Raw genomic sequence first — 25,616 nt, forward strand, 5'->3', positions numbered from 1 at the left:
AATACATGGAGTAGACACCAAGCCAGAAAAAAAATTTTGACTTAACCACTATTTCAAGATATCGCGAGTTAGTGAGGGTTTACTGTATGAGACAGAAACCCTTCTTTCTATTTCTTCTGTCACCCTCTTGACTACTCATTAGCAGGCCACTTTTGATATGACGAGATATGACAGTGTGAGTATCCTAGCCCTTAGAAAGGCATCTTGATGGCATGGGCAAGTGAGCTTTCGAGAGCCATCAGACTCCACACGTCAGACTGGCTGGAAATGCTGGTTTAGTCTACAACCTTCAACAATTCAAAATGCTTTTAACGGAGGAGTCAAGTGCTATGCCCAAAAGTAATTCATTTTATGACGTAATTTCTAGCACAATAAACTTTACTAAGTGTGCTTCTACAAACCTAGATGGTACCTAGGCAGGAGCACTCACCAACAGTAGTAGCTTAAATGTAATAGTGCTTTTTTTTTCTGAGCCCCCCACAGCCATCTTCCTTAATTCGACTGACTGACCCTGAAGCTGTGCAGCTAGAATGCCTAAATTAAGCAAAGACCGTCATGCCATGCGTGTCACAGTGGATATTAATGAGCAGCGAATTGACTGTGTTCACAATGATGTGAGGTAGCGGGCTCTGAAGACGCGATTGTTGTATGTCATCACATGGGCTCTAATGGAAGCAACAATGACATGCCCCATGCGTCTTTTTCTAGATTGATGAGCAACGCATTGATTGTGTTCAGAGTGGAATGAGCAAGCACGTTTCGATGCCATGATTGTTGTACGGCATCACAAGCACTATATACGAAAAAGTCCAAAAGTAACAGCGCTATTTAAAAAAGATAATCCGCAGTATTCTTCGAACATTGGATCCCAAACTTTAAATACCACTATATTAGTACTCTCCCTGAGATGCAATGGACTTGCACCACGTCTTATTGTTTGATATTCTCCAGCAACTCAATACTATCATCGTTTACTTCTGTGCCTCAACATATTAAAATGCATTCCTTTTAAAGTCTTGTTTCACTTTTGGTGACTACAAGCGTATGATACACACAGTACAGTAACCTTGTCATCTCATGTTTGCTTGCCAGGAAGCACTGCATGCTCAGGGCTGTGAGCAGGAGCATTATTGTGATGCACAAGCCATTCATACGAGCTCCACAGAACACGGCACTTTCTACTAACTGCACCACACAACCGCTTAAGCACCTCAACGTAAAAATTGTGCTCAACTCTCTGATCTTGCAATACAAAATTAAAATGAGGAAGCTTACCGAAGAAAAAGCTTGAGAAGACGGAACAGAACTTGATGCATACACATTCTATGATGTTAGCCATCACAAAACCGAAGCAAATAGCAACAGAGCAAAAAGAAAAAGGGGGAAAAAATTTAGGCAACTTGTCTAGTAGACCAAACTTCACACCCGGACACTGCTGGGCCAAATGATGAAGATTATAGCCTAGTACATGCACCTAGAGCTCGTTTTCTTATCAATTCCCCTTCCACCTTGTGAAAAAATTCTTGTTACTAAGTCCAGCATCGTAAGTAATGCCATGGCTAGCCACCTGTACTTTCAATGGCTACAAGTAGGAAGTACACACCCATTGCAGACTAGATCACAGAGCAAGAACAATGACCTTGAAAAAACTAAGTAAGATCGACTGAACATGGTGCTCACAGCAGTGTACCCAAATCCGGGTGCCACTTGAAAGCAAGTGTAAAAATTCACATCCATAATAAGCCTTGTGTGTCGCTCACTGACCACCGTACTTCCATACGACAACAAGACAAGTTCACAACATGATCATGGCTGAGGACTGATAGATACTGTTCTTCGTAGGACGAAACTGTACGCAAGTAACAACTTAAAATAGCCTGCACTTGCGAGTACTGCAACCTGTCAAGGGCTTGCACCATTGCAGTCACTATGTTGCAGGGCTGCAACAAACCGATTTGCTCATCTCCAGATGCCCTGTGAAAGGGGGTGAATAAGATTGTACTGCTGAATTTGTTGCACATGCAAGGTATCTACAAAATTCACCGAACCGCGCAGCAATGTAGTTCAGTGCCAGCAATGTAGTTCAGTGCCAGGATGGCTTTCATTTCAGTAAAAACAGAACTGAACCGATCATCATTCCTTATAATTGTGATGATCGTCCAACAAGGGCAGCAAATCCTGGCGGTTTTTCAAGTGGAACTGCCGCCCTTCCACACACGCTGCCCTTGACCATATTGCTTTGCACCTCTTCCACCCCTTTATTTTTTATGGATAATAAATAACGTTCCAGAATAAGTTTCGCTGCAATCTGGCACCCGCCCGCCGTTTTCGCTGTTTCCACCCGGATTATCGGTCGACATTTCCACAACCCATCGCAGACACTATGCCGAAAGCCAGAGCCCCGTCCGAATTGCAGATTCAAGGGCGACGACAGATGCATGGGTGCTCTGGTATTACGCAGCTCTAGTATGTCTACAGTGCTGTCGCAACACTTAAGTTCTTACAACCTTTTCAAATGCGTTGGAAATGTGCTTCACCGGGCGGTTGCGACGACAGAAGCACTCAATATTCAGATGCTTTATTTTCTTTTTTGAATGTTTTTTTCAAGAAAGGTTCGAAATAAAATCGGCAAGAGCATCAATTACTCGCGCAAACATGAAACAAAGTGAGCAAATGATAGGAAAACGAATTTGCTACACGAACCTTAGAGGCAAAAAGAAAAAGGGGGGGGGGGGAAGCTCGGCAGCCACGAGGCATGCACCCGGAAGTACAAAAGCTCTCGTTCACGACAGCACACGTGCTTGTAATCAGCACTCTAGATTGAAATATCAGACACGATTTCCGTCGCACACAGTAGTATCAAAAACGTGGCGTACGCTTTTTCCCGTCCGTCGTCCTCACCCGAACATGTGCGGCGGCCGGGGCCTCGAAGGCGGAGAATGACCTCCGCACGAGAAGGGCAAGCCGGCGGCGCGGCCCTACGAACGAGCGAGCTGGGCCACGGTCACCGAGGTCGCGACAGAAAAGAGCGGCCGAAAACCAGCGCAAGCGAGCAGAAAACAAGCGAGACTAGGCGCAGTTTTTTCGGGAAGTACAACATTCGATGGACGCACGCATTCCCGGCGTGGGCGATCGAGCCAGATGTTGACACAGCGGTCCGTCGGCTGCGCGGTGTCCGCTACCGGAGAGCAAGGACGACCGACTTTTCAGGCCTCGCCAGGCGAAATTGTTTCACGAGCGCACAACGCAGCAGGCGGACACCGCATTACCCGGTGGACAGTGCAAAGACAAAACCACCGCAATAAGAAAAAAAAAATATATCACTGCGACGGTGCGGCTATTAATAGCCGACCGCGAGTGAGTGTTTGAGATCGCTCGACCTACGGCTAAGGTAGCACGCCGATCGGTGCCAAAAGGTATGGAGGAAGCACCTAGCATCGGCAGTACAAATGCGCGCTAATATAAATACATATCCGGCAGGAAGGGCGCGTGGCCGCAACTTGCTCGCGCATGTTCGCAGATGACAACCAAACATGCACACGCGAGGCGAAACTTGCGTGCAGGGCAATCGTGGCTCAGTGGCAGCACTTCGGCACTCAGTAAATGGCGCCCGTTGACCTGAAAACCAGGCCGGCCCCGACGGAAACGCCGGACCGCGTACGCCCGTCACATACATCGCAGGGCGCCGGACGCGCACGGCTGTAAACCGGTGGCCCGAATGATTCAGCTGGCACCGTGATTCGCACAGTCGCCACGCGACGGCCGCGAGCTCTGTGCGTCTCCGCGAAATTGTCAACAATGTGGCACGGGTACAAACAGCTGCGACTCGCGCGTCGGAAACGAAATGGGTCGCACTCGCGAGCGCTGCCCTACAAGCGACCTGCCAAGACGCCGATCGGAATCTTTCCAGCTCCGCACGAATGGCCAGCGGCTAGCAGTCCCAACGGATGGTCAGGCTTAGCCGAACCAAAACACAATATGGTGGCCTTTTCATTGAACTGGACCCTACGCAAACGCTGCCCATACGGCTACTTACCAACACAGGAAGGAAAGGATCACGCAGGGCCGCAACGACGACGACAGGCGAGGTATCTCCGTGTGACTTGGGGCTCTTACAGATGCCTTAGCACGCCGATGCGACCGCAGAACTTTCCCCACGTGGCTAGCAACTCTGTCGCCATGAGCGAATGTTTCGTCTCGCGGAGTCTCGGCGCAGACGGGAACGCGAGTCGTGCGCAAGAACACAGCTCTATTTTAATTCGCACTAGTAATACAAAAATAATCATCGCAGACCAACACAATTATTTTATAACCTTTATTATTATACTTTCTTTTTCATTTACAAAATATTTGACAAGTTTGTGTTTAGTTGTTATATTTGTTTCTACATTTATATGTGAAAACGAAAACGCTAAAAGTAAACAGTGTAAAGCATTTATTTGTTTAAAATGACATGAAGTACAATACAATTATATGGTGCTTGCATTATAACATAGTATTTAGTGCGTAGCTTGTATTTATGTTGCAGCCAAGAGCGCACTATATTGCACGCGGAGGACTCGCGGCGCTGCGGTCGCTCGTACAAAAAATGCTCGCAAGGCGAGCGTCGCAAATGGATGAAAGAGTGTGCTGCGGTCGTGTGCGATTCGCGCAGTGATGTGAATCATGGCTTCTCCGGCGGAGCTTCCTGTGTGATCGTCGCGTTGATCTGTTCGTGTGTTGTCGCTACGTGTTGTGCGAGCCCTGATCGCGAGAGGAGAAACTGTGCTTTCTTTCGCCGCTATCATTTGTAATATTAGTGCAGCCTGTGGATAAAATGAATGAATAGCCAAGCGAGTGCGAAGGACGGGTTACGTGAGCACCATTGTCACAGCCGAGAGCGCTTCGCGCTAGTCGCTGCTTTTTTCGTGGAACTGCGACTCGCTATGGTCTCGTCGTAGCGCTGCACGACCGCGATTGATGCGGCAGCAACGATGGGCCTCGGATACGCGAGCGTCGGATGCTGCTCTAGGCCTAACAAAGCTCTCTGTGTGGGACAAAGGCGTACTCCTCTGACAGCTGACTGCCTGCAACGGCGAGTCTGACGCGTCGGGAACGCGTGCAGTCTTATACCATGGAGACGGTCGGAGAGTTCGAGTACAACACCAAGGATTTGATCGGCCACGGCGCCTTCGCGGTCGTCTACAAGGGCCGCTACAAGGCGGTAAGCAACTGCTGTGCGCGAAGCAGCGCTACCCGTTTATTGACGTCTGCTTTTGGTGATGCGTTCTGTGCGGCGTCCCTTTAAACGCCTCCTCCCTCGCCTATAATCCCGTTCCTTTAAATACATACGCTCAGAACGGCTTGCGCTGACCTCCTGATGCGAGAAAAACGTTGTGCAGAGCACACTAGCGTGTTCGCTTTTATTTTTTGGCGAGGACGGAAGGGTGGCGACGAATCGAGAACTCAACACGAGTAAACATGCATGGGCCTGCCTGCGAGTGCGTCGCGTTGCTGTGGGCGCCTGTCCGCGTTCCGCGCTGCCCTCAGGTTGGTCGTACTGCATCGTCTGCTAGCGCGAGACACCAAGTGCGTCATGTCGGCCGGGGCATCGGATGCGCGCTGCTGCTGCGTTGTTTTCGTTTGGGGCCGATGCCTGCTCCGCAGCAGCGCGAGGTCCCGCTGCGCGTGCACCAGGCGACCTGCCCCTCCTCGCCCGCTACCCAGCTGCTGCCGCTCGTGTAGCGCGCTGCCCTAATCTATCAGCTGATACATGCGTGATCCGGCCCACCGCGACCGGCCCCGATCGCTTCTTGGTGCTGCTCGAGTTTCGGCGACGCTGTGGCGGCAAGCGCTCTTCGGCACAGCGTTCTTTGTTGTTGGTACATCTTCTGTGCACTCGTCATGCGAGTAGAGAATGAGATCGCTCGAACGATTGTGGCTCTGGCTTGACCTATGTGCAAGCAAGGGAGCCGCTGCGTGCGATTTTGCCTGAACTTTGGCCTTTTAGAGGGTGTCGCCTTGCTGCAGCAACCTTTGTAGCAGTGGCCCAGCGTGTTTTAGTCGCACCAATTCAATTAGATTGTTATCCAAAACGGTCATTTCTGACCGAGCGCTTGCAGCGTATCTGCTGGTAGTGTTCATGGTGGTACTAAGTTGCCGTGGTGTTGCGCATGCGCAACGAGATCCCAGTGGATCCCAGTGACCAGTGGATGGGATTTTCTTCAACCGAGAGAAACCAAACGCTGGCATTTGGTTTGTGCCAAAGCGGACGCTGTCTCGTACGCTAGCGTAAACACGGCAAATATTTACCGGTCCGATGCCACACAACATTCATTCGTTGCAGGTTAACTACCACATTAATCAGAAACGCTTCGATGCGGAAGACAGGCCGCGCATGTATGAAAAATACGGTGGTCTCGTGTGCTCAGTGTCTCCTACTTTTTTACTCGCTGTTGTGACGGCCGTACCAAGACGTTCCTCTTCCGCGTGCGTCGCGCTCTTCGAGCTGCGCGTGAACGACCGGAGGGGGGGGGGGGGGAGTCTTCACGTGATTTTTTTTTTTCGTGAGTGTCGGGCGTACTGCGGTTCACGCATAAGAGGAGGGGGAGGGGAAGTGGCGTTCAAGGCGGAGGTTGCGTTTTGAACAGCGCCCATTGAAAGAAATAACGGGGGTTCCCCCGAAGCAGACCCCTCTTTAATCCCCCGCTAGCTAAGCCATTCGGGACGACGGAGGGTTGGTAGTGCAACGCGGACAGTTCGGATTCTATTGTAGGATCGAACGCCATTTACGTACGTGTGTGCTTGTTTTTGACTCTCCAAGTTTGAGAAGTGAAGATACTAGGGGGAGACATGAAGGTTAAAATGCAAGCTCGTCGTCACTGAGCTCATCTTTCCGGCGATGTAGCAGGTGTTGGCTGGCCTTCTAGGGCTGGCCGTTGACTGGGCGGGCCTCGACGGATCAATCGTGTCGATCGATGCCGAGCCGAGTGCCGCAACGAGCACGTTGGTTGCGGTTCCGCTTTCGTTTCCCGAGCGTTGCTCGTTCGCCGGTCGGCGTTAGTCCCTGTCGCGTGGAGGCAGTTGATGACGGCCAGCCGGCTTTCAATTCATCCTTCACACCCGTTATTATATCTTTCCTGCGTTTCCAGTAGACGCTCAGTTGGGGCACAGCGCTTGTCCCGTCCGTCTTTTCCCTGTCCTTGATTCGGCTAGTCATCGTGGACACATTCAGATTGGCCCGTTTCGCAACCCGTTTGTGGCGAGATGCGAGAGAAGGAGACGGAGAAAAATGGATGGCTGCTGCGCACGTTGCGCGCAGTACAACAAGGAAGGTGGAATAGCTTGTGTAGCCCAGCCTCTGGATACTATATTATATACTAAACTCTGTATGATCGATGGCGTCATTTGCTTCCCAGGTCGCGCGTTTTCTGCTCTTGCGAAAGTCGAGTGTCTCATTGCCTTTGCTTGGCTTCATAGAAAAAGACTCGCGCGTTGAGCAAGAAATGGCATTATCAAAAAGGAGGAGTGGACGCTGTCGCATCCCACCGTCTTCCGCGAGAGAGCTGTGCATTCAACGAAGCCAGCAAGGCAGGTGACCTCGTGTTTTCACACCGAGGCGCGTCACTCAGGTCGATGTGCGCGCCCACGTGACACCGCTGGAATCTAATTACTCGCGTGCCCTGCCCGTTGTAGTCGTCATTATATCGCGGGCAATGGGAGCGTGAACGTTTAGTTTAAGCTGGTAAAGTATCCTTCCTGTTTGATTTCTGTGTTGATTATTAGGGGAAAGCGACGTTGAAGGTTATATTTTTGCATTTCGCGACCTTTCGTATTTTGGGTGTTGAAGTTCAGTGAAGTTCTTGAAAATTGCTGCGTCTCCTGCTCCTTCATAATACTATGTAGCCAATCTTTACTGATAAAAAAAAAAATTATCTAGGCTCGAGCTGATGCCGTTAAAATCAGTGACGTCACGGCAAGATGGTGCGGGAACTTCGGTGTGTCGTCGCCACCCGTCTGCTTTCTTCCGTCTTCCCAAGCCTCTTGTCGCGGTAAATGGGGCTGTTTTGGTAGCGTAGAACGGTGATCTCTGACAAAAATATTTTCCCCCGCTCTCTTTAGTGTCCTTCTAAATCGAAAGCGGGATGCGCACGAGGTAATGTTTATTCTTCGACGATGGACGCTTAAAAAAAAGGGCATGGAATTAAGAGATCGCAGTCCGCATTGTGACTCATGAGCACGCACATGCGGGGGAGCCGAAGGAAACTAATAAATTAAACTAGACTGGTGAAATTAATTTTATATGCGAAGTAGGGTCAGCTTTAGAGTGTCTAAAGGCAGCTTTGGCGACGCCACAGCGAAATTCTTGCGCCAACTCCCTCCCGGTGACGTCATCGCTGTGACAAGGTCTGCCGACGAAAGAATTGTGTAATTTGCGACGTCACACTGACGTCATCGTCGCGGCTGTTTGAGTGCGAAATTAAAGATAAATGAAGTTCAGTCTTCACTTTATAGGCCAGTAATCAAACTGTTTGCCCTTAATACACTCTGATGGTTTTCAGATGTTGCTTTTAAGAACCCTAACTGATACACGACGTCCCTCTAGCTCCGCCGCAGGTAGTGTTAAAGGAGTACTGACACAAAAAAAATCCATGTGGTTTTTTCTGCTTTAATAAGTAGTTAATGACCCAGTAATCACGGCACGAGACCTCATTTACTTCAGAGCGCGACAGGTAATTATCTGCAGTCTTTTTTGTAGCGACCAGTCCCAGTTTCGGTTTCAGAGAGCAACAAAACGGTCCACCGGGAGTGTAAACAAAGTGGTCACGTGTTCGCAAAAAGCCATGACGTATGCTCTGCTGCGCAGCCAGCGTGCGGCGCGCCGGCACGCGAGCTTCGTGTTGCTAGTCGTCTGCTACGCCTGCACGTGGTTTGCCATGTCCTCGCCATCATCGTCGTCGTCGTCCTCGTTTTCGTCGTCCAGCGGCGACGATTTCCTGCATGTGGGAGTCGCCGCCGTATTAGACGTGGCCAATCACTTTCAATTTCACCCATTGGAGAGCAACGACTCGGATATTGCGGCCGGCGACGGCGAGCACTAAAGCAGGAGACACACGGTACGATTCGGCGTCCGATCCGACGTGCGGCGCCGCATGCTCCGGCATGCGGCATACGATGATTCGGGACACACGGTGCGTGCATCCGAAAGATTGAGCGGCGCGTAAGCTCCACCCAGATCCAGTACTCCAGCTTGACTTCAAAGCCACGTCGAAAAACGCAATATAAACAACTCTCCACAACACTGCGTCGCTTTACGCGAACACTGCGAATAACGTTATGCCCCTGCGAGTGACAGAACACTTCACGACGGTGCGTCGTCCACTGACGACTCCGCTAACAGCCAGCGATAGGGCCGGTAGGCCTAGCTAGGCAGACGCCGCGGCCGACGGCGCTTAAGATCCAACCCGAGCTCGTCGAAGAGCGCTTATGTCTGCCAAAACAATTAACACTGTACACTTAGGTCGCCCGTAATTAAATACAATTGGTTTACTCGACGCAGTCGTTGCGAAGGGCAAACGTGCAAGCAAAGCGAGCAGCCTCGCTCAGACGGTCGATCGGTGTGTGCTGTCTGCCCGCAATATGCCCTCGCGTCGCGTCTCCTGATCTCGCCAGTAGCTTAGTCCTAGTGTATTAGGCGTTGCTTTGAATAACAGGCACACGTCGAGATAATTTTACTGAACTGGTAACTATTTCGTGTCGGAAACAAACTGCAGCAGGCAAGGAAAAAAAAAAAAACTGCGAGAAACCGGCCAGCCAGCGCCGCCTCCGTGGAGGGAACGTCACATGCCAGCCGCGCTGTCATTGGCTGCGACCAGACGATGGTGCGGTTGTCGGACGCATCGGACGATGAAAATCTGCCCGGTTTGTCGCACGCCGGACGTCCGATCCGGCGCTTCGGCACTGCAAAACACCTCGATTCCGGCTGCCGTTCCGGCGCGTCGGACGCCGGATCGGACACCAAATCGGACCGTGTTTCTCCCGCTGTAAAGCCGCATGGCAGCCAACGAAAATTCGTGACGTAGCTACATGACGTAGCGTTTTCTTGGCTATTTACAGACCCGGGTGATGTCAATGTCGCGAGGTGCTCTGTTTTACGGTTGGCTGAGCGCACGTACTTTAAAATTGATTTTAAATATGTTCTAAGCGATATTCGCCGCTGATATTTTACACACGATATGTGTGTGACCCACTAAATCGATCTCACAAGTTATCTCGACTTCAAATTTTTGTGTCAGTACTCCTTTAAAGCGGCAGGCCTCTTCGCGCCCAGTGAGTGCGCCAACTCTGCTCTTCGCGCCTCGTTGACCCGAGACGGCGTGGCTAAAAAAGTTCGCGCATGATGCAATGGTCGAGGCTCCCGCCTTTCCGTCGCGAGTCCTTCAGTTCCATTCTGGTCTCGTTTCACTCCCGTAGATCTCGCTTGGCTGGCCTCTTATCTGCTGGCGCTCCTTGCGGTCTGCTCGTTTCGTTGCTGTGCGTAAAGCCATGCCCGCCGTGTTTAGGCGTAGAAGCACCCGTCGAAATCTTCCCACCCGCAGTCCGTGTGGGAACGCTTATGATGGGAAAAAGAGAGGCGGGCCACAAGGGGGCCGGAAACACACGTTGAAATAAACGTGTTGGTTGCTGTACTGCGCGACCTGATGGGCGGCGTTAATCACCGCTATCGCGCGTACACGCAAGTGCTTCCTAACCCTATGCGCGTGGCATTTCTGTGGTGGCACGGAGGGTGTCTTTGACAGCCATCGGCACTCGTGGTGGATGGATGGATGGATGGATGTTATGAGCGTCCCCTTTGGAACGGGGCGGTGGCTTGCGCCACCAAGCTCTTGCTACCATGCTGCCTAATATCCTACCTAGGTTAACCCATGAGAAAAAAAAACACACTATGAACTACCACGTCCAAATTTTCTGATACCCTATTGCGAACTGTGCTTTTGTACGCCTCCGTCCTTTGTCGTTTCCCTACTTTTCTTCCACCAATCCTCCAATCGCCTCTTACTGATGTCTATTGCGGACCTGTTTGCTTTACCACTGCTCCCGCTGAACCCAAGGGCTTCAAGGACGCCAGTGGTGCCCAAATCGACCGCTGGATAGATGTCTTCACATTCTAATAAAATATGCTCCGTCGTTTCCCTAGCTTTACCGCAGCAAGCACATGCTTCTTCTTCCTTCTTATATCTCGCTTTATACGTGCGTGTTCTAAGGCATCCCGATCTCGCTTCGAAAAGTAATGAGCTTCCCTTTGAGTTATCATAAATGGTTTCTTTCCTAATTTCGTTTTTTCCCCTTAAGTAGTTACTCATGGCAGGTTTATTTTCCATTGCCGCCACCCATGAGATTAATTCAGCCTCTCTGACTTTCCGCTTGACCTTCTTTGTTGCTGTGTTGCCCACCCCACAGGCCGCATACTTGCTGGTAAGCTTCCTAGTTCTTTTCCTCCACTGTGAATCAATGTTTTGCCTGTACAGATACCTGAACACTCTCCCAGCCCATTTACTTTCCTCCATATTCCTCAGCCGTTCTTCATACTCAATTTTACTGCGAGCTTCCCTCACTTCAAAACTAGTCCAGCCCATATCCCCTTGCACAGCTTCATTTGTAGTCTTCCCGTGAGCGCCCAATGCGAGGCGACCCACTGACCTTTGGTTCCCGTCGAGTCCTGATTGTACCCCTGATTTAAAGCAAACAACCGCATTTGCAAAAGTAAGTCCTGGAACCATTACCCCTTTCCACATACCTCGGAGGACCTCGTACCTATTGTATCCCCATAGCGCTCTGTGCTTCATTATGGCTGCATTTCTCTTCCCCTTGACTGTTATGGTTTTTTCCTGTGTTTCCATATATCCGTTGCCTTCGTTTATCCATATACCAAGGTATTTATATTCTGTTACCCGAGGTATTTCTTGGCCCTGTATCTCCACTGTCTGTTCACTGTTCTCATTGAATACAATAACACCTGATTTTCTAACACTAAATTTCAAACCTAAATTGTTGCCTTCCTGTCCACAGATATTAGCCAGACGTTGCAAATCACTTTGCTTGTTTGCGAGCAACACAATGTCGTCCGCATAAAATAAACCTGGGAGTTGCTGCTCTATTACTGTACCTGCCTGTTTGTATGAGAGATTAAACCCGATATTACTTCCTTCTAGCGCCCTCTCCATCCTCACCATGTACATCATAAACAGCAGCGGGGATAAAGGGCACCCCTGCCTTAGTCCCTTGTTGATATGAACTTTCTCCTCGCTCCTCATCCCTTCCCATTCAACGCAAACAGTATTTTCTAGGTAAATCTCTCTCAAAAGCTGTATACAATCGTTACCTAAGCCTTCCCCTTCCAGAATATCCCACAAAATGCTGCGGTCTACGTTGTCGTATGCTCCTGTAATGTCCAAAAAGGCCACATACAACGGTCTGCTTTCTGCTTTTGATATTTCAATACACTGAGTAAGAACAAACAAGTTATCATCCAAACGCCTACCTATTCTAAAGCCATTCTGAAGCTCTCCCAAAATGTCATTATTTTCTGCCCATGCTTGAAGCTTTAATTTGATTGCCTGCATTGCTAGCCTGTATATTACCGATGTAATGGTCAACGGTCTATACGAGTGAATTCTGTCTTTCTCCCCCTTACCTTTATAAATTAAATTCATTCTACTTTGTCGCCAACTGTCTGGTATTCGTCTATCTTTTAAAGTTTTTTCAACTGCTTTCACGAGAGCTTCCTTACTTTTTGGTCCCAGTTCATTTATCAGCCTAACGGGAACCTTGTCTAGCCCTGTGGCTGTGCGCTTAGGAATTTTCTCTTCCGCTTTCTTCCAGTTTAAATTTGTAAGCACTAGCTCCTTTCCCCCTTGGGTCTCTTTCATGCTCTTTTTTTCTTCAAATACAACCTCGTCCTTGCCTTGGAAAGATTCGGCTGTTACTTTTTGGATGTAATTTATTGCTGCTTCTCCTTCCAGTCTGTTTTCATCTTCGCCTAGGATATGTTGTTGTATTGTTGTTGACTTCCTGCCTAATAATTTTATGTGATTCCAAAATATTCTAGGTGCGGCCTTCTTTTTCTCACGTATTTCTGACAACCAACTTTCACTTTCACCTTTTAATTTTGCTTGCACCAGTATTTGAACCATAGACTTTTTCTCCCGGTATATTTCCCATTTACCGGTTACTTCATCCTGTGGCAACTGCGCCTTCTTTGCCTGCCTGTGCTCTCGAGATGCTTTCTGTCTTTCGGCGATCGCTTCTCGTATCTCCTTGTTCCACCAGCTTTTCGGTTTCTTTTTTCCTTTCCAATGAACTTGTTGTTTCTCTTTCCGTATTTCTGTCGTTACTACACTTAGAAGCTCACCATATTCCCACCCCTTACTTGGCGACTTGCCAATTTCTTCCTCCACTCTAGTGACTATATTTGCTATTTGTTCAGCGTTCAAATTTGGGCTGGTCATTTTGCTTTCGTTGCTCTCTTTCCCAACTACATATCCCATTTTCAAAATGATGCGTTTATGGTCACTGCCTATGCTGCTAAACCCTTCCTCATCGATGACCATTTCTCTCAACTTATCATGAATTCCTTCTGTCATCAGACAGTAATCAATGGTCGATTGCCGGTATCCCACTTCCCACGTGATCTGTCCTTCACACTTAGGCCCTGTATTCACGATCACGAGGTTATGTTGCTCGCAAAGGTCTAGCATTGACTTCCCGTTATTGTCGGTATAGCCATCTAAATCCTGTATGTGGGCATTCATGTCACCTAATAGGACTATCTCAGCACCATTCCCGAAACCCCTAATATCAGCGCTTATGCATTCCACTAACTCTTTATTCTTCTCTGTGCAATTTATTCCGGTCCACAAATACGTAACTCCAAGCCAAGTTTCTTTCCCACTCATTGTACCTGATAACCAAAGATGCTCTTGACATTGTGAATTTACTCTTTTCCATTTGGCTCCCTGATGGATGAGCATTCCGACTCCCCCTCCCTTTCTTTCCGACTTAGTTCTGTTGCACCCTTCCCATACATAATTCTCAATAACTGGCGGCTCTTCTGAGTCTCTAAGGTGCGTTTCTGTAACCGCATACACCCCTATTTGTTCTCTATGTAACTGCTCCTCAATCTCTGTCCACTTTTCCTTTCTTCTGCCGCCCTGCATGTTTATGTAGCCTATTGCATGGCGAGCTCTTGTTCTTGCTTTCCTCCTTTTTCTCTTATCGACGGCGATGCTCTTCTGCTGTTCCCCTAGGGGACCTTGTTTATTACTACCTACTCTGACCTCCCGAGCGCCCGCGGGCCCCCTAAAAAAGCAACAGCGCGACCCCCAAGTCGCCAGCCCACTTCTCGTGCTAGCCTGTAATTGAAGTGGATCCCATCTCGTTTAAAACCACCACAACTTCTCACTTCCCTGTTTACTTCGACAACCTCGAAGCCTTTCTCTCGGCTCATTTTCCATATTGCCTCATTGGCAGCCATTACGGCTCTTTGTACGTGACTGTCACGCACAGGCACCTCCGGCACCGTGCACACCACGATCTGCACCTGAGGGGATAGCTCGCGCAAGTCGTCCACCCCCTTCGCCAAGCGCTGGGCTAGTCCTGGCCCTTTCCTGTTCAGGACGTCATTTAGCCCACCTGCTACTACGACAAGGTTGCGCACGTGGGCATTTTCCGTGAGCTTTTCTTTTGCTCGCTCCATGACAGAACCCAGTGTCTGCCCTGGAAATGTCCCTACCGCCACTCTTTTGTCGCCTTTCACCCTCTCCACAATTGCTTTTGAGCACCCACCCGACGCATTTTTCACTCCCCCTACCGCTTAAACGACTCCGCAGTGCGGACGAGCTATGTTTCCGGTATGCGTTATTTATTTTCGTCTGCATCTGAGCGCAGTGGTCGCGAGGAGCTGTTACGGCAAGCAGGAAACTAGCACAAATGGTCGTCGAAGGCAGTTGGGTTGCGCAGAGATAGGGGTCGTGTCGGTAGCCGCGTTGCATTCGTATAGCAGGCACCGACGTCGCGGACTCTCTTCTTTGTCTTGGCGTCGCATTGCGTTCGGTGCTGCTTGCGATTTTTTTTTTGTTTCCTTCTTTTCTTTTGTTACGTTGTAGTAAATGTGTTGGTTTTCAACTTCATGTTTGTCCTGGCTGTGATCGTTCCAACAGCGGGACTAGAAACTAAACCGTGGATTTCATTGACTCGTCACGGATGGCGCGTTGTTCGGATCGCTTAAAAACGAATCGCCCTTTTCTTTTACCCTAGATGCACAGAGTGCGCGGGATGGTGGGAAAACCGGCGCCGCGCGGTACCGCTAGGGTCCCGTCTGGTCCCGTCGTTGGAAGGTATCGGAAGTAGCGGACGCGAGGCGTTCACTTTTCTTTCCCGGCTGGCACAACTACGTCCGCTCGAAAGACCTCGTGACCTCCTGAGCACAGAACGAAGGCGTCTGCTCGCGCAGCACCGTCGTCGCACCGTAGGCGCGTGAAAACGGGGGTCGCTACTCACAAAAGAGGCGCACGTGTTTTTTCTTTATTATTAATTTTTTAATTCTCAAAGCTGAGGAGTGTGACAGGCGTCTCGTCGCAGTTATGGTTGTAAAAAGTTGGTGGGCTCTAACACGCGTGTAGATGATAATTCCGTTCCAATGCATGTACAGGGACAATTTAAAAAAAAAAAAACCCAAGTGTAGTAAAATGCTACGGAAATGTGCTAATTGCTTTCAGTAGGAAATAGGAGCGGAAGTAGCGCGCCGTCGTCGAGATGAAAAGAAGAAAAACAAACTCCGCCGCCGCGTCTTGGTAATAGAAGCAGGATAAGATAAACGCCGCATCTCCGGCCGCCGCGCCGTCTCTCGTCGCGGCTTTTTTTAAAGCCGGGAGTATAAACTACGCCCCACGCGTCGTGCCTTCCTCTTCCCGGCGTGTATTTACGCAGCGCTTAGCTTTGTTTTTTTTGTTCTCGGATGATGGACAAGTTCCGGAAGAGAAAACGCTTACATTGCCCAACTGCGCGCCGCATGGTCACTTTCGGCGGTAAAAGCCCATAAGTAATGATACAGAGGAATAAACTTGTATAATATTTTAAGTAACTGATTAGCAGAGTACACGTGCAAAGAATATTGATAACAGAGTAGACTGAAGCTGCGGAATCTACTATCTTCACGTTTCGTTACCGTTTCAGTTGAGGAAATGAGCTTTCTTTCCTCGATTGTATATCGAGGCGGCAATGGGAATTGTGCTCTGGCAGATGTCGTTGTCCACTCCTGCATGCGGGTGTTGAAATTTAGGTTTCCCTTGTCCACTGGGGGTTGGATAGTGACGCAAATTTTCCTCCTTTCTTTTTTCTTCTTTATTACTCAAGAGATATTGGTTGGCTAGTGTGTTTGGTATTATTGTTGTAAAGGCAGCACAATTGTGTTGAGAGGCATGGACGTACGCCAGATCACGCAAATATGAGCGCTGAACTGCAAACTGCAATTCTCGTATATATTTAGGCGTTTCGTGCGTGCATTATTTCCCTATATCGTCAACCGAAAGCTTGCTTTGCAACGCCATGGATATATTTTGACGCATTTGACATAATATGCCGTCACTGAATGGCGCCGTGAGCGCTGGTGCTTGGGTGGACGTTGCGAATGTCTTTGCTAGGTTGTTTGTTGGTTTATTTTTTGGTTTGCATTTACCAAAAGTAGTTGACGTAGGAAGATGAACGCGGCTCGAGGGACCCCGGGCTGCACGAGGCGGCACCGGTTCACAGACACACGTAGGACTGTATGTTGACCAAAAAAAAAAACACAGGTGCGCAAAAGTGACGCAGCTTATTCCGTCCTGCAGAGCTAATGTTATGCAATTAAGTAATCTACACACGACCGCAATGGACCAAATCAGGGCTGTCCCGAGGGCCCGTGTGACGGCAGAGGGGCTCGGTCTCTCTGTACCGACGTGGGAGCGGCCCGCATCAGTCCCAGACTGATCCCTCAGGACCTAAATGAAGTTCTTCATACCATACCATACGACCGAAATGAATATCTGTACAACGCAGCAAGAGAGGAGTGGGAAAGAAGTGTAAATCACAGTTAAATGGCGTCTGACAAGATTAAGTGTGAAATAGCGTCTCAATTCAAAAGCAGATAGATGCACTAGCGGGCATACGTTGACGGATGAGGCTTGCACCGGCGAACATGTCAAGGGCTAGAAGATGGGAGAGAACTAAAACTGCGGCAGCGTTATACTGCATACAGCTATTGCGTAAAGATTCGAGATCAATTTTGACACCGTGTGGTTCTTTAACGTGCGCTCAAATCACGGTAGACGAGCTTTCCTTTCTGTTTTTTTTTTCTTTCATTCTGGCCGCATTGAAATGCGAACTGCGCAGTCGGGATCGAATCCGTGACCTCGGGCTCAGCAGCGCAATGCCGTGAGCCGCCGCGGCAGGTTTAGGTGACAAGGAAATGACGAAGCTAAAGAGTTGGAAAAAAAAAAAAAAACACGGGAAAGTGCGTCCATGCCCGTGTCTTAGTGTCCCTGTTCATTGCGCTGCTTCCAGAGTGAATCAGTTTACGTTTCCTCTATTGCTCGTGCATTCGCAAGAATGCAAGGTTTCATCGAGTGTTTATGCACTCGATAAGCGATCATACCGCTCTCTCGATGTTCGGCAGCGCGAACCAGGGAACGCTTGCAGTGTATACGGAAGACCTTGACATAAACCTAGACCCCGTTTCTGTTATCGCTCATTAAAAAAGCGCGTACTTTGTCCGTTTGTTTTCTTCTTCTATTCTGGGAATATCTAGACACGAAGGTTTGTGCGCCTTGTCTTCGATCTGGCCGCATCTCATCTGCGAACGTAAAATCGGGTCATCGCGGTATTTTCATCTCTCTTGTTCGATAAGTGTTTGTTACTTGCTGTTAACTTAAATTGTGGGCTTTTACGTGCCAAAACCACGATCTGATATCGCCTACCTTGCGGGAACGAGAGGTGACGCTAGCGCGCCGCATAGTTAAGTTGAGTTAAGCGTTGAACGGTGATTTCCTCCTCTCCGGCGGGCGCTTTTTTTAACGCGTCAGCTACGGGCGGCAGCTGAAGGCTGCGCTCGGAGGCAGAAGCCAGCGGTGTGGAAGGCCAAGCGACGAAAAAAAAAAAACAAAAACAAAAAACAATGTTAATAAAGAAATGAAAGTGGCAGGCATCTTCGAGGCCACGTCGATCATCTGTTTTAGCCAGCTACTGCTGCGTAATTGGCGGCTGGCGGGACTTGGAGCGAAGCAAAGAAGAAAACGCTGTTGTTATCCGGCCGAGCGGTCAGCGCAACAACGCATTCACCGGGAAAGGCCTTCGCAGGCGCTTTTGAATGCCGTCCTCGGTGCTTTTACCGGAGGGGGCGAGGTTTGGCCTGCTGGCTTTGGGCACGATCGCACCAGCGGTGATAGACTCGGCCTTGAGCGCCCACGCTCGCGTTCTAGCTTGCAAATACGCTGGGTAGTCGAACGATACCGGTTTTGGTCTACTCGATGTTTTGCACCTTCTCTGCGTGCGGTTATAGTGCGAAAGCCATGAGTAAAAGCGAAACAAATGACGCAGCAACATCGAGAACCAGTGGCTACAGGCACAACGGCGAGATCAGTGCACGCATGCGCGGTTCTCGGACGTGCGTCATATCCGCTTCACTGCCAGCAGCGCGCGTCATTTGCCGAAGCTTTAGTTAAACGCTGTTAATGAAAAAGAAAAAAGCTGTGCGATTGTCAGCCCTGCGGTTTTGCCAATGTTACTTCGGTTGCATATACCTATTACCAATTTATTCAAATTGAAATTTCTTTGCAGTGCCTCTTTAATAAGTCTTTTACCTAACTGCTGGTCCGTACCAGTGTTTCTTGAGAGATACCTACAGAATGCTCTTGTCATGCCCTAATGATGAAGTAACGGATCCCGAGGTTGTCTATTTGAAATGTAAAATTTTGGATGAGCCGGCGTTGTTAGCCCTCTGCATGAGAACTGGAGTCTAGAGAAGACGCTAAATTATTTTCCGATAGCTACAAAAAAAATGACATGCTTTACTACTTCAGTCTAGTCCTGGGTGCCCTCCCTGCAGGACGAAATGCTACGAGGCATAAGCTTGGATGCAATGCATCCCGCGGGGCGTCGTGCTAGCAGTAGAAACGACTTCTGGCGGTGAACTTGAAAGACGCAAGAAGGGCGAGCCTACTAGGCCATCGGCGTAGAAGTGGCTGAGTGTACTTTTTATTATGGCGCAGTCGTATTCATCCCTATATGAACGAGACGACCACGGACCTCCTGGAAACTGTCTCCCAGAATAAACCACTGTGGGCAGGAAATGTGCGAGCACAGGTTCTTCGGCGGAGTGGTCGTTGGGTGTCGCGTAAAGTATTACTTAAAAGGGCCCCGAACCACTTTTTTATCAAAGTGGAGACAGACATTTGAAGTGAAAATAGGCTATTTGAGAAATACTTTGCCGCAAAAAGGTACTTCAATGCGTTCAACAGAAGAGGACTTATTGGCAATCAAACACGACCTCCACTGTGCTCCCGTTCCTTCTTCGATGCCTTGTACTGCGAAGGCGACGGCGCAGTGGGGTTGCCCCCCTTCTATATGTCACCGTGGGGCGCAGTTCAAATTTCATTTTGGGTGTTAAAGTAGACGCGACGACTTGCCCCTTTGGTGCCTACAACGTAGTAAACATAAGCCAAACGCGGTTGTCCTCAGCGAGCCGCAGTGCGCTTAGCCACCACTGGACTCGTGGCGGCACCCTGGGGCGGCCGCGGTATCTACTGTGTAGCCGACCGCAGGTGGATGTCAGCTATCGGGAATGGACGGAATGGACGAGATAAAGCGTCCGATGACGAAATAGTGCGTCTAGAATAGAGTGAGGACAGGACCTTCTGTTGAAAAGAGAGCGTTTGAGATAGAGGTGACTAGGCGATCCGCTTGCGAGCTCCACGCAACGGGTACGATAACAAAACTTGGCTGAGGTGTTCACAGCAGCGTTTGCTATCCGCGGACTGCGTTATTGCACCAAGCACGACGGGTGTTTCTAGGCGCCTTTAATAGAGCGGAAAGTTGCGCAAGTTGGTTTACACAGTTGGTAAGAAGCGCTAGCTTGGCGCAACACAAGAACGAAGAACGTGTGTGTATCCGTCGTTCATAGTGTTTCGTCAAGTTAGCGCTACTCGAGACCATGCTTAGTGAGGCATTACATTAGACTCCATGCACACCGTCGCGCTCGCCTTCCTGTGATCGTGACTGCCAGTGTCAGGACACGCCCTGCCACGAGTGGCTCGTGCGTTGACGCTGCTTCTCTCGAGTGCGCCCCTGTAGCGTTCAGGTTTGGAACGGTGGGCGCTGCACGCTTCGCGATCATTGTCGGCACCTTCAGTGTCGCGCCTCGTGGCACAGGCGTGTCGTTCTCCGGTGGGCGATCTTTACTGCCGCCACGTGCACCCGGCAGTGTGAGCCGGCCGTTGTTTGCTTCTGTGAAGCTTGCGTGCATACTCGCGTTCGTGGGACTCCGCACACCACAATGGATTTCCCGTGAGGCCCGGACATTTTGGAAGCACCCGCGTACGGTGAACGTGCGTGTTGACGCGTCCATTCAAACATCCACCGCGTGACCAACTTGAAGCGAGTGTCGGCTGTCTGTCAGACTTGGCAGTCAAGCGGCGGCGCACACAGTAGTCGGGTCGGCAAAGAAAGAAAAAGGCCCTCAAAGAGGGGCTTTGGGAGGGGATGCCCGTTCCTTCACGGCCGCTCCCTACACGCATACCAGTTATCGCGTGGCAGGTTCTCTCTGCTGCTGTCCGTGAAGCCTCTCTCTATTTAGCTGTCCAGAGACAGGACCGCGATATGGTTAGCTACCAGAGCTGGTTCTACCGCTGGCCCCGGCGAATGTTGTGGCGAGCGACGCGCCGATTCTTCCGCCGGGACCGAAGGCTGGCTTCGTTGGTTTGCTGTCGGCTGCCTTTCCCTGCCTGGCCTGACTCCTTCCTATTGTTTTTACTCGCTGGTAAAGTTTACTGCTAGTTAGCATTTCTGTAAGCGTGCGCCACGAGAAGCTGCGATCGAGGAGTGTCACGCGGTCTGCGAAGCCACTTCCCTTTGAGCTCAAACTGTCGTTGGCAGTAGCGCGCCTTCCGCTGAATGCGAACGGGTTAGAGACAAGACGGAAGAACACGATCACTTTGTCGTCGTTCTTTTATGCGAAGCATATTACGAGAGCTCAACCCAGCTCCTCAGGCGCGGCGGTGTCGCCTTCAATGACCTTTGACCCCATGCCATACCACGTGACACCGTGACGTCACGACAGAGGAGAAACGGGGCTCCAACTCGCGCCGTCGCTCGCGGCGTCGCTCAACTCTCGCAAGATGGGCTGGGTGGGAATCGAACCAGGGTCTCCGGAGTGTGAGACGGAGACGCTACCACTGAGCCACGAGTACGATGCTTCAAAGCGGTACAAAAGCGCCTCTAGTGAATGCGGTGTTGCCTTAGAAACGAGCTGTTTCTAAGGCTCAGGCGTGCGTCGCTTGCTCAGGCGCACATTTCGTTGCCGCGCCGAACGCTGCGTTGCTCGACGCTCACCGCGTCCAATGCGGGGCGCGTAGTCGCTGGCGGGTCGACGGGAACGCTGTCGCGTTCCACTCTTGAAGGCGAAGCAGAGTAACGCACGAGTTGTTTCTTCGTCTAGCCGAACCAAATATAGCCAAGCAACAGCAGTTCACCAGGCTAAACAGTGGTTCAACAACTAAAATAAAGGCTAGTATGCTTCGCATCCTGGGCGTAACCTTAGCTAAGCCACAGCCATTTTTTTTTTGTCCCTTCTCGATCGCGCTCTCATTTCGCTATGACACATTTGCAACTCGCCTACTCAGTCATCCTTTTACGGGAATGTAGTTTCTGGACGAGAGTTTGTGCAGAACGTTGAGTATAGAGGACATGGAGGTCGAAATAATTCCTGCAGAACCCGTCTCGCGTTTAAGGTTGAGGTTAACGCGATTTGAATTCAAACGATGCACATACTGTACTGGCACCGCCGAGACGCGTCACGTACGAGCCGTGTACTGCAGCGGAGCTCCTCTTTCTCGAGCCTCTCTCTGGACACGCTGTGCTGTCTAGCGGCGTGCGCGCAATGTCCTCCATTTTTTTGCGTGGCGTCCGAGATTTCACCGGTGCCTATGAGCAGTACGAGCCGTGCGTACTGCAACCGGGATCCTCTCTCGCGTTTCCCACTGGAAACGCAGCGTCGTGTGCGGCGCTCCCGCGAAGTTCCCTTCATTTTGCGTGGCTTCCGAGATGTGTGGCATGGCGGTGCGTGCTAACGCTGAGAATTCATCCCGGGCTGCACGCGGGCATTCGCGACGCGACGCTTAAGCGTCGGGCGGCTGTGCTTGGGGAACTCGTGTGACGCGGGTTCGATTTCGCCCCGTACGGGATCAATCTTAAAGGGCAACTTCGGCGATTTTTCTATGTCCACTGACGTTAATAAAATTTCGAACATGTGTTCTCTTTTGCATTCCCATTATCAGTGTCAAACTATATGGCTGCGAGTCATTTAGTTTTCCTGAAAATGAATTTTAAAGATTGGTTGCGATCCCGACTCATGACTTTGACTTTCTACCGGCCGCTGTCTAGTTCGGAAACTCTGTAAAAGCTCACTGTGTGGTCAGGAGAGATAATCAGCTTCGCTTCTTTGGTGTTAGCGCCACGTGTACTGCGTGTTTAGCGCGCGTTCTGCGTGTTTACATTATAGTAGTGTAGTATCTGACGTCATTGGCTCACCGTGACGTCACACGAAGCAGCTACCCGTTTCCGTTTCGATATCTCATTTATTGGTTATTTAAAATCACTGATGAAGTTAAGCAATTGAACCACCGTACAGGTGACAAGACCATCGATGCCATTTGAAAATGGCAATATCCTAAAAAGGTAAAAAAAAAAAAACGCCGGAGTAGCCTTCATAGTAGTGGCTTAAAGGGCCCCTCGCCAGGTCCGGCCATGTTGAGCTGACAAGCGCCGCGCATACAATGTGCGCTAACCATCGTGTCTGCTAAGCATTACATCGCTATGCGCCGCAGGAAGAGCCGAAATTTCAAAGCGAACGCCGTTTGCCCTTCTCCTCGCGGGCGCCGCGATCCCAGCCGGAGAGTCGACGTATATCGCACAAGTGTGTCCACGTGCGTGTCTTTGCTGTGACGTCGCCCTTAGTGACTTCGATAATCTTTTAAGGCAACATATGTTATTTGTGTAATCCGTTGCATCGATAGACGAATTACGCTTTAGAGAAATAATAAAACACACGAACCGAATGTATCCGTGTATTTGTTTTACCTCGCAACGCTACAAGAGAGATGTACTTCCATTTTGTCTGCTTTTTACCACGTCGTGCAGTCTGCGCGCCCAGAAGACGAAAGTATGGCATTTTCTACCGTGGAAGGGGGGGGAGGGAGGTGATCGCAGAACGCTCCTTACAGGGCACGTAACAACTTCCAGTGTATAGCCGAAATTCGCTATGTGGGCTGGTGAGGGGCCCCTCTATATTAAAGAAGCTAGATAAGCATCAGATTGGCAGCATCGTGTAGAGCTCTGCAGGACGACCATTTTACGGAACGTCGAAGAAAGATCCCTCCCTGTCCCCCTTCTTCCTCGAACTTATGCTTTCTTGCGAGGCTTTTGCGGCAGCATGCCCGTGTGTCGTCTCGCTGCCTTTTGCGTATGCAAGACAGGTGCGTGCGAAAGCGAGTGTGTCAACATCCTTGCGCCGACCTCGCGGGCAAGTGCGTGTTTTTTTCCACACTCACGCGGGTCATACGCTACGCTTCCAGCCGTTCTAACGGCGAAGCGGAATTCCTTTTCGCCGTGGGCATACAGTGCGCGTTGCCGAGCGCTTTTTTTTCTTTTTTTCGCCATTGTTCATGCCTGAAATATGGTAACAATTGCGATCGAGTGCGGCCTTAGCCAAACTGTACGACTAAAGCTCGTCTGATCAGCTATAGGTTTTATGGCGGAAAACAAGTTGCTATTGCTGGCCAAAATAGCAAACCGTGCGTTTTTTGTGACGTGGATGTTTATGTGACTTGTGTCGCTGAGCGCCCGCGTAAGATAAGTTAAACGAGATTCTCCTGTTTTGTTGGTACATTTTACTCGTTCATGTTTTTATTGCTGTGTGCGTGTTTCTTCTTACCAGCATTGCACGTGTGCGTTATTTGTTACCTGTGTCGTTTGAAGGGCTATCACCTTGTTCCCCCCCTTGGTCGATTCCCGACCAGTGCAGGTTTGAGACAGTGTCAGTCGGGCAGCTGTACTTCCGCTCCGGATAACCGGGCAGTTTATCTCACATTATTGAGTGCTTTTGTGACACCGTGTTGATCAAGCAACCCTGGTCGACAGGCAGCAGTCAGTGCAGCCTCGATCGCCTCGTCCACCACTGTGGGTGCTTTGGTTGTCTTCAGAGAATCAAATTGAAAGGATTTTCTGCAATCCATCACCGTTGCACAACATGAATGCACCCCCTCTTTCTCTTTTGGCCGCTTGACCCGCCGTGGTTGTTCAGTGGCTATGGTGTTAGGCTGCTGAGCACGAGGTTGCGGGATCGAATCCCGGCCACGGCGGCCGCATTTCGATGGGGGCGAAAAGCGAAAACACCCGTGTGCTTAGATTTAGGTGCACGTTAAAGAACTCCAGGTGGTCGAAATTCCCGGAGTCCTCCACTACGGCGTGCCTCATAATCAGAAAGTGGTTTTGGCACGTAAAACCCCATAATTTAATTTTTTTTCTTTTGACCGCTTGTCTGCAGTCACAGCGCTCTCGCGTCTCCCGCCTCGGTGCTTCCGTTTCGAGAATGCCGAGATGCTTCCTCGACGGTCGGCGCGGAAGATGCGCCGTAAATAAGAACCCTTATTCTCGGCGTGGGTTGCAGCGCCTCCCTTCTCTTCCGGCACGGTCGCCCCGGGTGAGGAGTACGCCGAGTGCCGTACGTGGTGTCGTAGTCCCTCTCGCGCTGTGCGCGTGTATATATATTCTCATACGTATACGGCCACTGCTGGCACGCGTGGAGAAGCGGCTGGCAGTTGATCTGCAGATGAACTGCGCGGTCGGGTTCAACGCGCTCCCGTTCGGCGAGGGAAGCGTGCAAACGTGCACGGACACGCGCGGGAACGCAAACGGACAAGTCCCAACAAGTTTATTTCGATATCTTGGCCGCTTCGTTCTACTTGTGTCCATGTTTGCTTGCCTTTTCTGATGCTTTGAGGATCGGATTTTATGCATCATGGGCGCTGTCCTTCGCGCGAGGCGGTCGCATGCATTTCCTGCGCGGTGGTTATCCGACACAGCATCTAGATTGCGCGCCTTATCTGAACAGCAGAAGCGTCTGCATGTGGAACACGCGTTAGGAGGCGCCTTGCTGTGCAGCCATGATCACAACAAACTAAGGGTGACACGCCTAGACCAGTGGCGTAGCCAGGGATTGACACATGGGTAACATGCCCCCATCATTAAAAAAAAAAAAAAACGTTCTGTTTTTTTTATGGCGCCCGCACAGCCCACATGCTCTTCCCTCACTGTGTGCTTATGTGGCGTCG

General features: G+C 50.2%; 2 protein-coding genes across 5 annotated transcripts in view; one reads left to right on the forward strand and one right to left on the reverse strand.

Annotated features, from left to right (window-relative positions):
* Window positions 1–4,211, reverse strand: part of LOC135896089 (A-kinase anchor protein 1, mitochondrial-like) — a 130,512-nt gene extending 126,301 nt beyond the window's left edge. For 2 of the 4 annotated variants that reach the window (XM_065424420.1, XM_065424421.1), the window contains exon 1: window positions 4,037–4,211. The gene's annotated coding sequence lies outside the window, so the exon portion shown is untranslated. The remainder of the gene's footprint in view (window positions 1–4,036) is intronic. The other 2 variants (XM_065424424.1, XM_065424425.1) reach the window with 1 other exon arrangement.
* Window positions 4,212–4,596: 385 nt separating this feature from the next.
* The window catches only part of Atg1 (serine/threonine-protein kinase unc-51-like protein Atg1), a 186,405-nt gene continuing 165,385 nt past the window's right edge, over window positions 4,597–25,616 (forward strand). Inside the window, exon 1 of the mRNA XM_065424417.2 lies at window positions 4,597–5,203. Within this exon, the coding sequence (XP_065280489.1) occupies window positions 5,114–5,203 (90 nt within the window). The 5' untranslated portion in view covers window positions 4,597–5,113. The remainder of the gene's footprint in view (window positions 5,204–25,616) is intronic.

Source organism: Dermacentor albipictus, chromosome 2 (assembly GCF_038994185.2).
Source record: "Dermacentor albipictus isolate Rhodes 1998 colony chromosome 2, USDA_Dalb.pri_finalv2, whole genome shotgun sequence".
NCBI lineage: Eukaryota > Metazoa > Arthropoda > Arachnida > Ixodida > Ixodidae > Dermacentor > Dermacentor albipictus.